Raw genomic sequence first — 15,721 nt, 5'->3', positions numbered from 1 at the left:
CCCGTTCAACAGGACGTGAACTTGCGTGACGTCACATAAACCGGAAGTAAAACGAACTGATCAACTAATTTGCATTTATTAAAAAAACATTGTAAAATGTTTGCAAATTAATATGGATGATGATGAAAAAATTTAAACACACAAATAAAAATAATATGGCTCTTATGAAGCTACATCTAAATTTCCTCTGCCAAGAAAGTGTGAAAGATTTTAGTGCGTGTAAAAGTACTTTATGAGAACATTCAACAATACTGCGGTAATAATGGAACCCGTGATCATTTTGGTCATAACTGAACAATTTTATATACAACACCTCCTTCACAGAAACAGAAATTTTTGTATTGCTTTTGGTTGTGATTTTTTTCAAGTGCTAAATTTTGCTAACAGAGTATACCGTATTTTTTGGAGTATAAGTTGCTCCGGAGTACAAGTTGCACCTGCCAAAAATGCATAATAAAAAAGGAGAAAAACATATATAAGTCTTACTGGAGTATAAGTAGCATTTTTGGGGGAAATTTATTTGATAAAACCCAACACCAAGAATAGACATTTGAAAGGCAATTTAAAATAAAGAATAGTTAACAACAGGCTGAAGAAGTGAATGTTATATGACGCATAAATAACCAACTGAGAAGGTACCTGGTATGATAATGTAACATATTATGGTAAGCGTCATTCAAATAACTATAACACATGGAACATGCTATATGTTTACCAAACAATCTGTCACTCCTACTGTAATCGCTAAATCCCATGATTTCTTATATGTCTAGTCTCTTACGTGAATGAGCTAAATAATATTATTTGATATTTTACGGTAATGTGTTAATAATTTCACACAAATGTCGCTCCTGAGTAAGAGTCGCACCCCTGGCCAAACTATGAAAAAAACTGTGACTTATAGTCCGAAAAATACGGTATTTTTTATTTTTATTGTTTTTTTTGTTTTATTTAACTTGGATATTTAAATATTTACATTCCAATTACAATGATATAATATACCAGAAAATACAAGTTTATTGCAGAAAAATTCAAGTTGATTTGAAAGTGTATACTTGCAATATTATTGTATTATAAATTCATCAGTGGTTAATTCGGTCTCCAAAAATAATGTTAATATTGTTTAGCTGCAATAATTTGTGTGTCAATATAATGTAGAGCAAAATTTATCGGCCCAGGCCTAATGGATGTTATATTTATTTTATCTTTATATTTTCAGTCTTACAAACCTAAATGAAGGAAGAAGTGTCAAGAAATAAAACTGAGGAAGGAAAACAATTCAAAAAAAGGAATATTGTTCTTCAACAAAACTTGTGAAGCTTAGTGCTTTTAGCTATCCGTCAAGCTGTAAACGCTGGAATCGAGTAGTGAGGGTAGAATAATGAATTTATTAACAATGCATTGTGAAAGTGACACAATAATTCGTTCTTCAGCGGCTACACACACAAAGGAGGGACAACGTCCTATATATTTTGGGTTTTTGTTCTCTTTATTGTGCCCCCAAAGAAAATAAAAAAGTAAAATTAAACTTTGTAAATCGCTCAGCTGAGAAATCAGCATTGATTGCATGCCCGGTCCAAAACGATCCAAGCGCTTTGAAGGGATAATAATGGCATATTTGAACATGTAAAAGGATCAACAAACATATTCGATGAATGTCTTTTTGGAATCTGTGCTTAATATATTGTTATTTATTCTCTTCCATGCATCCATTTCGGGGTTGCGGGGGGGGGGGGGGGGGGGGGGGGGGCTGGAGCCTATCCCAGCTGCACTCAAGCTGAAGGCAGTGTATACCCTGGACAAGTGGCTACCTCATCCCAGGGCCAACATAGATGGACAATTTTTTTTATAAAATCAAAACAAACTAACTAATTGCATTTCCAGTCAGTTAAACACAACATAAAATAAATATCTGAATGAGGACACATCCAAATAAATAAGTGGCTTGAATCATATTGCTTTTGTTAGTGTGGCATATTTATTAAAAGGAAATGCGCCGCTTTGACAAACAGTCCTATCATCAGGGATATTGCATGTTATCTCTGCGACTGCTCTTTCTGATGAGGCAGAGTTTCTTTGACATGGTTGACATTGATTTGTTAAATGATGACTCTGATCAAATTATTTATTGCTTAGCCATTTCTTACAATTAACCACTTAGCTAATATCATGGATGACAGACAGGTAACATAACCTCAACTGCTTTTTTATTATTTATTATTATGGGTGCTCTTTAAATAACTTTTATTTTTGACTTTGCAGTCAAGTCAACATAAGATAAATAGGACTTTTGTCCTTGCTATTTTTAGAAGCAATGGAGCAGTTGGTGAGCCTTCAGATAAAACTCCTTGGAAAAAAATATGGAATCACCAGTCTTGAAAGGTTTTCATTCAGTTGTTTAATTTTGTAGAAAAAAGCAGATAACAGACATGACTCAAAACAAGTCATTTCAAATAGCAACTTTCTGGTTTCAAGAAACATTAAAATAAATCAAGAGAATACATTGTGGCAGTCAATGACAATTTCATTTTTAGATCAAGCAGCGTAAAAAAAAAATGCAATCACTCAATTCTTAAGGAAATATTATGGAATCATAAAAAACTAAAAACACAATAACCTACCATTAGTAGTAATTTGTTACACCACCTCTGGCTCATAACAAGTGACAAACAGTACTCCTCATCAATCATGGTGTGACCTTCTCCGTTTGCTCTTGTGAGATCGGCTTCCCAGGTTGGAGTCTTGTCATGTACCATTTCCTTCAATTTCCACCTCAGATTTTCAATTGGATTGAGATCCGGACTATTTGCAGGCCATGACATGGCTTGGCCGCCTAGGGGGCGCTATCACGGACACATTTTTGGACATTTACAGCCTGCATGAAGAAATATTAAAATGAAAATTTCAATCACAGTTTTTGATCGATGGCAGGATGCATTATCATCTTGAAAATTATGTTATCTCTAAACATCCTTTCGATTGCTGGTAGAAGAAAAGTGTCAAAAATGTCAATTTAAACTTGTGCATTTTTTGACTATAATAATTCCATAACTTTTTCCAGGGGTTGTAGGTGTTGAGGCAACGTAATAATAAAACACTTAAACTATCAAATAGTGGGCTAAAAGTTCTCATCTTGAAACTTTATTAATTTTTAAATGCTTGTTACCTCTAACCAAATCATGTCCATATGTACTTTATACTGTTTGAGGTGTGTTTGCAAGCTCTTGGCGCTTCACCAATTTAATCTGTCATGAGATGTGATCAGATAATCGTGGCATTATACACTAACCATTAGAACAGGGATAGGGAACCTATGGCTCTAGAGCCAGATGTGGCTCTTTTGATGACTACATATGGCTCTCAGATATTTATATTTATATAGCGCTTTTCTCTAGTGACTCAAAGCGCTTTACAAAGTGACACCCAATATCTAATTTACATTTAAACCAGTGTGGGTGGCACTGGGGGCAGGTGTGTAAAGTGTCTTGCCCAAGGGCACAACGGCAGTGACTAGGATGGCGGAAGCGGGAATCGAACCTGGAACCCTCAGGTTGCTAGCACGGCCACTCTACCAACCGAGCTATGCCGAGTAACCGTGTAATACTCTTCCATATCAGTAGGTGGCAGTCGGTAGCTAATTGCTTTGTAGATGTGGGAAACAGCGGGAGGCAGAGTGCCGGTAAAAAGGTGTCTATTGCTTAAACCAGGGGTAGGGAACCTATGGCTCTGGCTCTCAGATAAATCTTAGCTGACATTGCTTAACACGATAAGTAATGAATAATTCCGCTGGTAATCACAGTTTCAAAAATAACGTTCAAATTATAAAACATTCTCATGCAATTTAATCCAACCATCTATTTTCTACCGCACCTGTTCAAGATGTCGCATTAATGGTAAGAAGTATTATATGTATTATTGGTTTACTTTTATAATAACAATGTTGTTAAAAAGAATAAGAGACTTATTATACTCTACAAATGTTGGTCATACTTAAAAATGCACAAATTTAGTTGTATTCAGTGTTGAAAAATGTTATATGGCTCTTACGGAAATACATTGTGAAATATTTGGCTTTCATGGCTCTCTCAGCCAAAAAGGTTCCCGACCCCTGCATTAGAAGATGGAGACACACATCACACACACGCACATATGCATCTGCTTGTCTCCACTCAACACAAGGTGCGTGTAACCTTACTTAACACAAGGCCCTAAGTGCACGCATACAAATATGAACTGACACTTGCTAAAGCTCACACACACACACACACACACACACACACACACACACACACACACACACACACACACACACACACACACACACACACACGCATGTCGTGATCTGTTGGGGGATTTTAAGTTTATCCTATTATCCGAGCAGCAGGTGTGCAAACACCCAGCAAACATCCTTCACTTGGCAGTGAGTTGAACACAATCCTTATTACGTAAAATGTAATGTGAATCCATCCGTTCCAGGCTCAATTCTATTTAAAGGGGAACTGTACTTTTTTTTTTTAGATTTCTGCCTATTGTTCACAATTATTATGAAAGACATAACAACAGATGGATTTGTTTTAATGCATTCTAAATATTAAACATATGTAAATAAATGTCCGCTTATGGGAGCCAATGAGAGCTCCATTATTTTGCCCATAAAACCAGATAAATAACCTTTCGAAAAGCGACAACCATACACCGTTCACATTTCGTGATTACAATATCAACCAAATATGAGTGATATTAATATTATAAGTGCTAAGATGGACATACTTTTTATAGCGGCGACGTGATCACTTCCTGTGTGCCAATTTTTACATCATCGAGTGGTCTGCTGCTTTCTCGCTTCCTTCATACCTGTAAGTTTATTGTAGATCATAAATCCTGCATCTCACCTGGACAGAAGGTGGCTGTTGATATAATCTGACAAGTTAGGACACTTTGACCGCCACTTCGGATCTGAAACTGGCGAGAACGGCACGAAAAACGCTTGTTTCCCTCAACCACACCACCCCATTTCTTTGCGAGGATTATGAGACATTTTTCATCTATATGGGAATATATGAACATCCTAAAAGTCTGCATCCTAATGACAGCGGACTTTTGCACAGTAAGTGATGTTTTATTATATTTGTTGGCTCTCATAAAGTCTGCAATGAGCAGAAATCCGTGAAGAAGAAAAAAAGCAAAAGTTCTGAAGCGTTTTTGAAATAAATGCACCACATACTGTGTGCTTAAAATAATCAAAATATGTAAATATTAAATGTTGGTATAAATGTGCTCATTACTAAATTACATACATATTTATGAATATAAAACCCTAATAGAGGTGTTTGGATGTTTTTTTAGGGGCTCTTTAGCCAGAATTAAATGGCTCCCTTAGGCTCCATTTTTGGTCAAACTTATTTATTTTTAAAATGCATTAAAAAAATCCATCCCTTATGTCTTTCATCATTTAGTTTAGTTTATTAGTTTATTATTCTTTGGTCAGGGGTCAACAAAACAAACAAACTATTTTACCATCAAAATCATGATTTTGAACATTAGGCAAAATTCCCAATAAAGTGCAGTTCAACAATTATGTAGTCACAGTTTAAGAAATTGTCAAAAATAAGTTAAAAACTAACGATCACCACGTTAATCAAAAAGTCAATTAATCTAATGATAAATTATTTTGATCAATCAAAGTTTAATTGTATTGCCCTTAATCACAAATGTCTCAATGGGCTGCAAACAACACCTGTTGACTTCTCTGAGCCCATCAGGGATCCACATCCAGAAAAGAAAAAACTCAACCCAATGAGATTATCGAAAAACCTTGGAAGGGACCGCAGTTGTGGGGACCCCTCCTTGGGTGACCGGTGCAATGGATGCCGAGTGGATACAGTAAATAATGTAAGAGTCCAGTCCATAGTGGTGCCAGCAGGGGATCCTCTTGTATGAAGACAAGTTAGCAGTGCAGAGTCGTCAACAACTGATGCAAAGAGCAGTGGTCCATCCCGGGTCCCAACATGGAAGAGCTAGTGCCTCCTCCGTAGAAGCTGATCTGTGGCTACCTGATAACTTCTCCACGCAGGAAAGGTGGGCAGTGCAGAAAAGAGAGACAGCAGATCCACTGGTATAAAAAGGGTACTATTTAAAGGCTATGGTGTATAAATGAGTTTTAAGATGGGACTTAAATGCTCATACTGAGGTAGCATCTCCAACTGTTACTGGTCGGGCATTCCAGAGTACTTGAGCCCAAATAGAAAACGCTCCATAGCCCGCAGACTTTTTTGGGGCCCCGGGAATCACTATAGGCCGGAATTCTTAGAACGCAGAGTACTGGCTGGGACATATGGAACAATACAATCGGCAAGATAAAATGGAGCTAGGCCGTTTAATATTTTATACAGAAGGAGTAAAACCCTAAAGTCACATCTTAAGTGAGCCAGTATATGATCAAACTTTCTTGTCCTTGTCGAAAGTCGAGCAATCGCATTTTGTACCAACCGTAATCTTTTAATACTAGACATAGGGAGACCCGAAAACAATAAGTTACAGTAATCAAGACGACACGTAACGAATGCATGAATAATGATCTCAGGTGGACAAAATGGGCTTTCAAACAGGGTACATTAGGTTTCTCTTTGTTTCTCACTCAGTAAATGTCCATGCACAAAATTAGTCCAATTTCTCCAAAAGTTTGGTTTTGTATAAACATTCTACAACCCATGGAAACACCTTAATTCGATCGTGTTTGTTTTGTTAAAAGTCAAACTAAGACATCTGGATTATGTCGCTCATGTGCCAGTCTCAGCCCACGGGATATGATACAGAAGCAGATACCATTCAATAAAAACAACAATTTTAATGAAGAGGAGACTGTTTGATTGTTTCACAAATGAAAAGATCACAACATTTTCAAGTGTGTCAATGGGGGAAATAAAAGAAGAAAGAAATGGAGATCATTCAACTTCCTGTATCATGCCCTTGAATTAATGACTTAAGGTGATTACATGATGTAGCCAAAACATAAAATGACACTCTACTTCTAAAGCATTAATTGTTTATAGGGTTAGTGTTGTGTGAGTAATTTCACTTGATTTAACATTTTTTAACATTCCACAGTACTAAATAACAAAATTATGCACTTTTCTGCCTCAGTGTTAGTGTCTTCATATCTACCATTGTTCTCTAACTAATTTCACTTGATCAAACATTTTCTAACATTCTACTTTGCAAAATAACAAAATTATGTGCTATGATTTGTGCTGATACCGTATCGAATTGTCCAACATGTAAGGCTCCAATATCGGTATTGCATCGGAAGTGAAAAGGTTGTTTGTGACACCCGTAGTATATGTGTCCGTTAGAGTGTACTTTCGCTAGACCAGTCGTACCTTGCCCACGTGTGAAGCACGCTTCCTCTCTATTGGCATTATTGGAAGAGGTCGTCCAGGGCCCGACACCATTCCATGCACATGCATGAATGTATCCAAACAAAATAACTAATGTGAACACTCCTTGACTGTTATTTTATATTAACTTACACAATTCACAATATGACTCAAATACAAAGACAAAAAATTTAAATTGACTCCCGCAACTTCACTCTTGTGCGTACTGTCATAAAGACACGCCATTCAATTACCAGTAATGCAAGTAAATAATGACAATCGGTACATTTGCAGTAAAATAGCATTTAGTATATAAATTGAGTTGAGTGAAATGTCTGTAGTCAGGTTTATGTAAAAAGTATATGCTTGCATGCTCTCTCGGGTCATATAAAGTCACGATATGAGTTAGAGATACATTCAGTCAAATTAGATGGAAAACGTATAAAAAAGGAATTATTGCCTCATGCTTTCCATTAATTCCACTCTATTGACATTGATTTAAATATCCAAAATAGTTTGTGACATTGTCAGTTTGTGCCTACTGCTGGTTGAGGTGCTCTGACTCGCTGCAGGTTGTTGTCACATTTCGGGACGTTGTTGTTTTGGAACTGTCAAGATAGATTTACTGTTCGCCCGCGTTGCAGCAGCAAGGCCTACATTTCTCAACTTATCTTAAAGTATATTAAAAGTTAAAGTTAAAGTACCAATGATTGTCACACACGCTCTGGTGTGGTGAAATGTGTCCTCTGCATTTGACCCATCTCCTTGATCCGCCCCTGGGAAGTGAGGGGAGCAGTGGGCAGCAGCGGTGCCGCGCCCGGGAATGGGTCCCATTTTTTTATAGTCTTTGGTATGACTCGGCCGGGATTTGAACTCCACACCTACCGATCTCAGGGCGGACACTCAAACCACTAGGCCACTGAGTAGGACTTCTATTTTTCACGTCAGCACTGTGAAAGACAATAGAAATAGGGCAGTCAGCATCGTGCACTTGATTTGAAAATACTTGTAAAATATATAGTACATGACAACTGCAATGAATCAAGAATTGTGGCTTTTTTTGCGAAATGAGATGAATATATGATTTTGTATAAAACCTGATTTAAAACTCTTGACATACTCATATGCCCTGTTCACACTTGGTTGAAAGAAAATCAGAGCTTTTGAATTTCATCAAGGTGATGTGTTACAAACATATCCCCCCGAGATTTACTTTCTAAACAGCACTTTGGCAGCAAATCATGCACCCCATTCCTCTAAAGCGCTTTGATTTTTTTCATCATCTCTCAACATCTTTTGCTGTGAATCACAAAGATTTGTGCTGGGGAATCGGGCGCACAAATACATCTTTTGATAGATCCCTTCAGGTGATTTATACGATGGCTGATTCATGGAAAACATACATAGGTAAAGCTCGCAGCCATCTTAGAATGGGTAAATTTTAATAATGTCATAATAGTATTGCATTACTATTATTACATTACGAGCGATAACTGCGCAACAGTACAGGTCTCTAATATCTTCTTATAGATAATAGTTATTTAATTTCTGAACAAAAGTAAAATCCTAGTAAGTGGGACAATGTTTTCTGATGTAGCGCATACTAAAGTGTTTTACTGGCAACATTGTCTTCACTTTTGAGGTTATTTTTCCATCTTGACTAGCCATTCCTTGCTTGCATCTTGTTCTATTGGTAAATTGTCTGGACCCCAGTATGCAGAGATTCTAGGCAATAGCAGGAATGATGCCCTATTGTTAGGGAAACGCAGGTTACACAAAACAATCAAAGATGTGCAGCAGGGAAGTACACTAAGACAAGCATGCGTTTGAAGCACAAAGCAAACAAAAGCAAATGATCCAGCACTGTCCAGACAGCATAAGAAGTATCATGATTGGTAACCTATAGACAGGTGTGTTCTGATTACTAATCAGGAACAGGTGAGGGAGCCAGCGCTCAGACCAAAGGAGTGGTGGCAAAGGGAGCCACACAGAAAATGGAACAAGAAATAAGTGTGCTGGAGAGGAAATAATACAAAATACGAGAAACTATGTAAAGTACTCAAAGAAGTTAAAAATATATTTGTACTTAGTACGTTACCATTAAAGTTTAAAAATAAGGTAACTACCGTGAAATATAAAATGTAAAGAATGAAAGAAGGCGTAATCAGTCATGCTGCAACTGCATGTCACGCAGCTTACTTATTAACATTCTTCATTGTAATGATAATGGTGTAGTTTATTTTGAACATGCAGTGCAAGGTTGCATAGAAATACATTAAAGTACATCTTCTAGCTTATACAGTTCAATGTGTCTGAAAGGAGCAGGAAGGAGCAGAGCTTATTTATCCTACCCCTTTCTCGTCTTCAACCCCATTGTCACAGCAATGTAATCTTACAAAAACGTATGATTTATTTCGATTCAGATTCTTGGGAGGACGATTCAATTCATAATCGATTCTTGATTTACCACGATTCTTCATTCAAACCGATTCTAATTGTATTTGGTTGATAGCGCTGCAAGGATTCATCGATGTAATACATTTTAAAAAAAAGCTTCAGTCTATATTCTGTTTCTTTGAATATTCGTTTGATGAGTGTAAGTAATATAAAAAATTGATAACATCTGGACCGCATGGAACTTTAAATACACGGACATGGTTTCTGCACGGCCGCAGCAATAGAGCGCACGTGAGAGCAGTGGTGTGTGGCTTCTGTGATCTGTGTGCCGTCGAACAGCGGCTGCTTATTTTTTGATTAATGCACACGTGTTAAAAGGGCAATTTAAATGTTGATGTACATTTTTTTTTTTAAAGTGTGAAGGTTATGGCAACTATTTTCCGTATAACATGCTTTGAGGCTAATAAGTGTGTTTAATCTGATTTACCAAATAATCGAACAAACTAATCGTTTGTTTATAAAACCATTTGAAAACAGGTCACAAGTCCCAAAAGCTGTCCTTGGTTGCTGACGTTCAGTATAATGTATATGGGCAGCAAGTAAGTGCTGATGTGCCCTAAAACATCTTAAAACCCGATTTTTGAAGACTATGAACTGATTTAGTATTCTATAGATTTAGAATCGCAACTTGATGTGTATCGATTTTTTCTTTACTCTAGCATTGCATAATCATTTGTTCACTTCCAATTTGTACAGGTTTGCCAGTCTCATTGACAATTGAGGTTTTGTGTTCCGTGACGCATCGCAAAACAACCTCAGTGTCCAACCTTAGATCTTCCAATACAGTATATTTTGGATCTTTGGTAATGTAAAGCGGAAATGTAATATGTAAATCCTTGCTGTTATAACATAATGCACACTTTTGATTTCTTGTAGATATTCTGTAATGGGGCTGGGCGGTATATCGGTATTACAGTTAATACCAGTATATTTTAGAAATATATATATTTGAGACAATTCCGCAAAACAGGTATATTTTGATGTGCCTTTGTTACGGCCGTTTGCTCTTTTCTGCGCCTGATGGGCGCAGCACAGGGCATTAATTTAAGGTCAATCCCGTCCCTTGCCTGTTTACGTAGGCTTTTCTGATGCAGAATGACGCAAAACACAAACTTTTTAAAAGATTGTGGCGGCTACGTTGCCGTCTTCTAGACTCCCGTGTAATGTAATACTTTGGTCATTGACTGCATTTGGCTTTTGGTAAGTGACTACAGCCAATTTGCTTTATGACATATCTCTTGTTGCAGCGACTTTATCACTAATCACATCTGTTTGTCGTTTACTGCTGTTAGCGACTTAGCACAGCAGCTAGCGATAGTGTCAAATTAGGATATATCGATATACTCAATATATCGCGGGTTTGTCTCTGTGCGATATACAAAATGACTATCGTGATATTTGAGTATACGTTCTCACGCAGTGCTGGCATTACACTACAGGCTCTCCTCGCTCTTTCTTGTCTGTCCATCTCACAGACAGCAAGCGCACCTTCTTACCTACGTCACATGCTGTCACGTCATACGTCACATACGGCAGCATGGGTAACGTTAGCTGTGATGCTACCGGAGTGGTGCGAGTGGTATATGAGAGAGAGAAGGTGCAAATCTGGTAACAAATGAAGGAAGAATTACTTCCCAAGAAAAACACCAGAGGTCCATCGTCTGGTGGTGGTTTGGCTTCTAGTGGGAATATGTCAAACAGACAACTGTAATTTGTCAAGTGTGGGGCAAAAGCGTTGCTATAAAAAGTAGCATTACTGCTAATATGTAGCATCATTTCAAAAGTCACCTGCTAGAGAATGCAGAGTGCTTACTTCGCATGTCAACATATCTATTCGGTGCAACACGCCCACACCATCAAAATGTCGAGGCAAACATTATTCCAGATCAACATTGTATGAAAAAAAATAAGGATTTTCTTTTGTTGTGATTTCCTTCTCTGCATGAAAGTTTAAAATGAGCATATATTAATGCAGTATGAAAAAAAAGGTTTTACTGTAGACACATAGAATCATCATACTGGTGTGATTATTTGTATCAAGTGTTAATTCAAGGCTAAGGCAAAATATCGAAATATATATCGTGCATCGCAATAAGGCCTAAAAATATTGCGATGTTAAAAAAAGGCCGTATCGCCCAGCCCTATGTCAAATGTTTAGCTAATCCTCGGCTACTACTACTTACAACAAAAATAATCTGAGTACGCTCAACACTGGTTATCTAGCCATAAAACACTTTGGCAACCTTAAGCACGTTTTGTTTAAGATACAGGTAGGGTTGGACCAAAACTGATACCGCGGTGTTTTTAGTCCAAAAGGCAGTATACGGTCTATACTGGTATCTTAGTGTGCTTACAGTTACCTAAGTGTTTGAAGGCTAGATAACCAGTGTTGAGAGTACTCAGATTATTTTTGTTGTAAATGGTAACGAAAGGTGTTTTTATTTGTCTGAAGTAATTTGTTTGCTGTTCTTGTGTCAAAGCAATTGTTGTTAATGTTGTTCCTTACTTAAGTTTACAGCCTCATGCTTGTGCGCGGGGGATAGATGGAGCTTCTTTTACTCGCTCAATTTGGTGACCGCCGCTTGCTGTTATGTGTAAAATAATTTTTCAGCCGCTATACCAGGGTAGCTTAGTCCGCACGGGCTATGGGGAGAGGCACTTTTAAACCGAGTTGTAGGTGAACAGTTGACACATTGAACGAGCAGCAGAAAGGAGCTATCGTTAGCTTCTGTGCTAGGTCACTAACAGAAGTGAACGACATCAGCAAAAAAAGTTGTTATAACGTTGCTCCTAGGGGGGATACAAGTTCTCAAGCAAATGGGGGTATGTTTAAACAACGCTGCAGTCACTCACACATAGCCAAATGCAGTCGGTGACCAAAGCTTTGCATCACTCGAGAGTCAAGAAGTAATAATACACCGCCATGTTAAAAAAAAAGGTTTGCTGTGCAGGCTTCATTGTGCGTCAGAAAATCCTCCGTAAACACGCAATGGGTGGGGGTTAGCCAAATGGAATGCCCTGTGCTTCGCCTGTCAAGCGAAGAGAATAGCAAACGGTCATAACAAAGGCATATAAAAAAATACCAGTATGGCATTATTGTCTCAAAAATAAACATACCCCTTTCTAAAATATAACGGTATTAACTATAACACCAGTATACCGCCCAGCCCTAGATACCGGTATATATCGTGTATCGCCATTTGTCCTAAAAATACCAGGATATCAGTTTTGTTCCATATTGCCCAGCCCTGTTCTGTAAGATGTCACCAATACCACACAACAGGATTATTCCTGTCAATTTATTTGTGTTATGTTGATGTCCAAACATATCTGATTTTTAAATACATTGTTAACATGCCTTGAGGTTTTATTGATGTGCGAGCATGATTTAGGAACTTTCCAAGTTGGCTGTCACACTCTTATAATGTCCAATGGTTAGTGTTTTAGTGTGACATCACGTTTGTTCCACTGACTTTGCCCACTTGGCTGTGTTGTTAAGACCCCATGCATTAGCTATTAAAATGCTACTGGAAGCTACACAGCACACTTTGCTCACATTTTTCGGCTTATACTGAATGCAGCCAATGAGCCTAGAGAGAGGGAGCATTCACATAAATGGTTAGAAGAGATGACTGTTCATTCAGTTAAAATTAGTTTGAGTTCTAAAGACATAACATGCATCAGCTATGGAAAGTTCATTTCTGAACTTTCTTGTAGATCTCAACAGTTGTTTAGAAACTCTATTCAGTGTGGGAGTAATAGTAGTTAAAATGTACATGGACTAGTCCTGGTCTAAATGTTTGTCAAAATCTATTTGAGACACTTTTGGAAATTCCATGTGAAGAGACGTAAAAGCAGAAGATTTCATAACTGGACACTAAACAGCATGTACTGTAGTCCGCTACAGATACTTGTCTCCTGACACCTTTTATCTCACAAGCGAATACATCACTTCTTTGTCTTCACAAAATATCTTTTGCAGTATCTGCACATTGCTATTATAGAACTTGGGGATCTGGACAGGCTGGCATAAAGAAAAAGAATGAGAGATGATTATGGATAACAGTGGTTATTTCACAAAAAATCCAACAGGTAGCAGCTGAAAGAGAAGACACAAAAAATAGCTGAGTACAATTTCTTGTAGTCTGGACTTCTAATGAATAACACAATTAAATAGCCTTGCATTGACCATTTAGTGTTCGTTATAAAGAGGTTGTGCTGAGCTTGCTTAGTAGAAGCAATTTCAAAGATTTTATAAATCACTGAAAGTGTTTGTTTTGTTCTTACAGGATGACTGGGACTCTGGTGATTCGTCCATCCGAAACAAAGCTCACAACTCTGACGACAAAACTCTGGAGACACTTCCACCTGGTAAGAAACATGCTCTTCTTAAGCGTTAATTGGAACGCATCATTGTGTGTCTTTAGCTTTAATGCTAATGAGCTTTTTTTGTACACTCCTTTTTCTGGCCGGGCATAAGGCTCCAAGAAATACGTTTGTATACGTCATTTAAATGTCTTACATATACAGTGTAATTCTGCACTAAGGATGTAATGTTATGGTTTTAATGACAATTCTGGGTAAAAGTCTTGACGGTTAGAATTATCGTTTCTAATCAAAATGATCACAATGCTTTGATCAACTCACATGCCAGTGATATTGATGATTTTATAGAGAAACAAGTTAGCGTGCTACTTGATAGCTTAAATGCATACACGAATACAAGACAATGTTTTTGCCTTAATTTGTACACTCAAAGATACTGTTTTGACAGCTCCCGTCCCTTTTCAGGAAATAGACTAATCCAAGTTACTGCACATGTGCAGACTTGATTCTGAAAAACGTAATATTTTTAGTACTTTTAGAGCACGTTCAACGATACAATGATAATAACAGTGATAATTTTGGTCGCAATTACCATGATAGGTCTTTTTCATATTATTCCATCCCTACTCTGCCCTTTTCCAACGTAACAGATGCCATATATCATGTTTGTGTCCAAACTACGGCCCGTGCACCAGAGTCTTCAGTGCGGGCCGCAAGACATGAGAATTTTAACAAGTAGATTGGCCCACGGCAAGTTTTGCCTTGTTTTCAGTATTCTGTGAACTGAATCGCTGTAATTTCGCTGCACTGTTGCTGGCCAAAGCAGACGATGGTCAATGGCCATGGGTTTCATTTAGAAGCTTTATTAGCAGCATCAATTTATATGACCCATTACAAACATATTGTCCTACTAATGGTGTAAATTACCTATAACCAACAAATAAAGTCAACACTTTGTCACACATAACATACCTCCTGCTTATTGAACTTTGTTGACATGTCTAAACACTATGTATGAATTAAAATTACACATATATAAATCGAATACAGTGCATATTGGGTGATATGCAAAACACTCTCTCCACCCTTACCCATGTTTGGTGCATTTTAGTGGCTTGATATTTTTGATACATTACAAAACTTTAAGGAAGTCGTTGGAAAAGTAAACAAGGTAGAGGTCTATCAATCAAAAGTTTGTTTATATAGCCCGTAATCACAAATGCCTCAAAGGGCTGCACAAACCACAGAGACATCCTCAGCTCTGATCCCTCATCAAAAAATTAAACCCATTGGGAACAATGGGTTGAATGGAAGGGACCTTGGAAGGGACCGCAGATGTATATTTTTGTTTCATCTGACATCACAAGGACAAAGATAAAACAAGACATTCCGGCGGAAAGTTAAAAAAGAATGAAACAAAAATTGAGCTGTTTGGCCACAATATCCAGCAATGTGTTTGGAGGTGAAAAGGAACACAAGCCTACCGTCAAGCATGGTGGTGGTAGTATTATGCTCTGAGCCTGTTTTGCTGTCAATGGACCTGGTGCTTTACAAACAGTAAA

At 37.6% G+C, this 15,721-nt stretch overlaps 1 protein-coding gene across 1 annotated transcript in view; it reads left to right on the top strand.

Moving 5' to 3' along the window:
* Positions 1-15,721, top strand: part of galnt2 (UDP-N-acetyl-alpha-D-galactosamine:polypeptide N-acetylgalactosaminyltransferase 2) — a 145,190-nt gene that overhangs the window by 65,833 nt on the left and 63,636 nt on the right. The window contains exon 2 of the mRNA XM_061879723.1: positions 14,123-14,204. Coding sequence (XP_061735707.1) covers positions 14,123-14,204 — 82 coding nt within the window. The remainder of the gene's footprint in view (positions 1-14,122; positions 14,205-15,721) is intronic.

The sequence above is a fragment of the Nerophis ophidion genome, linkage group LG02 (assembly GCF_033978795.1).
Source record: "Nerophis ophidion isolate RoL-2023_Sa linkage group LG02, RoL_Noph_v1.0, whole genome shotgun sequence".
Lineage (NCBI taxonomy): Eukaryota > Metazoa > Chordata > Actinopteri > Syngnathiformes > Syngnathidae > Nerophis > Nerophis ophidion.
Note: the sequence above shows the minus strand (reverse complement) of the source record. Positions and strands in the feature narration are given on the sequence as shown.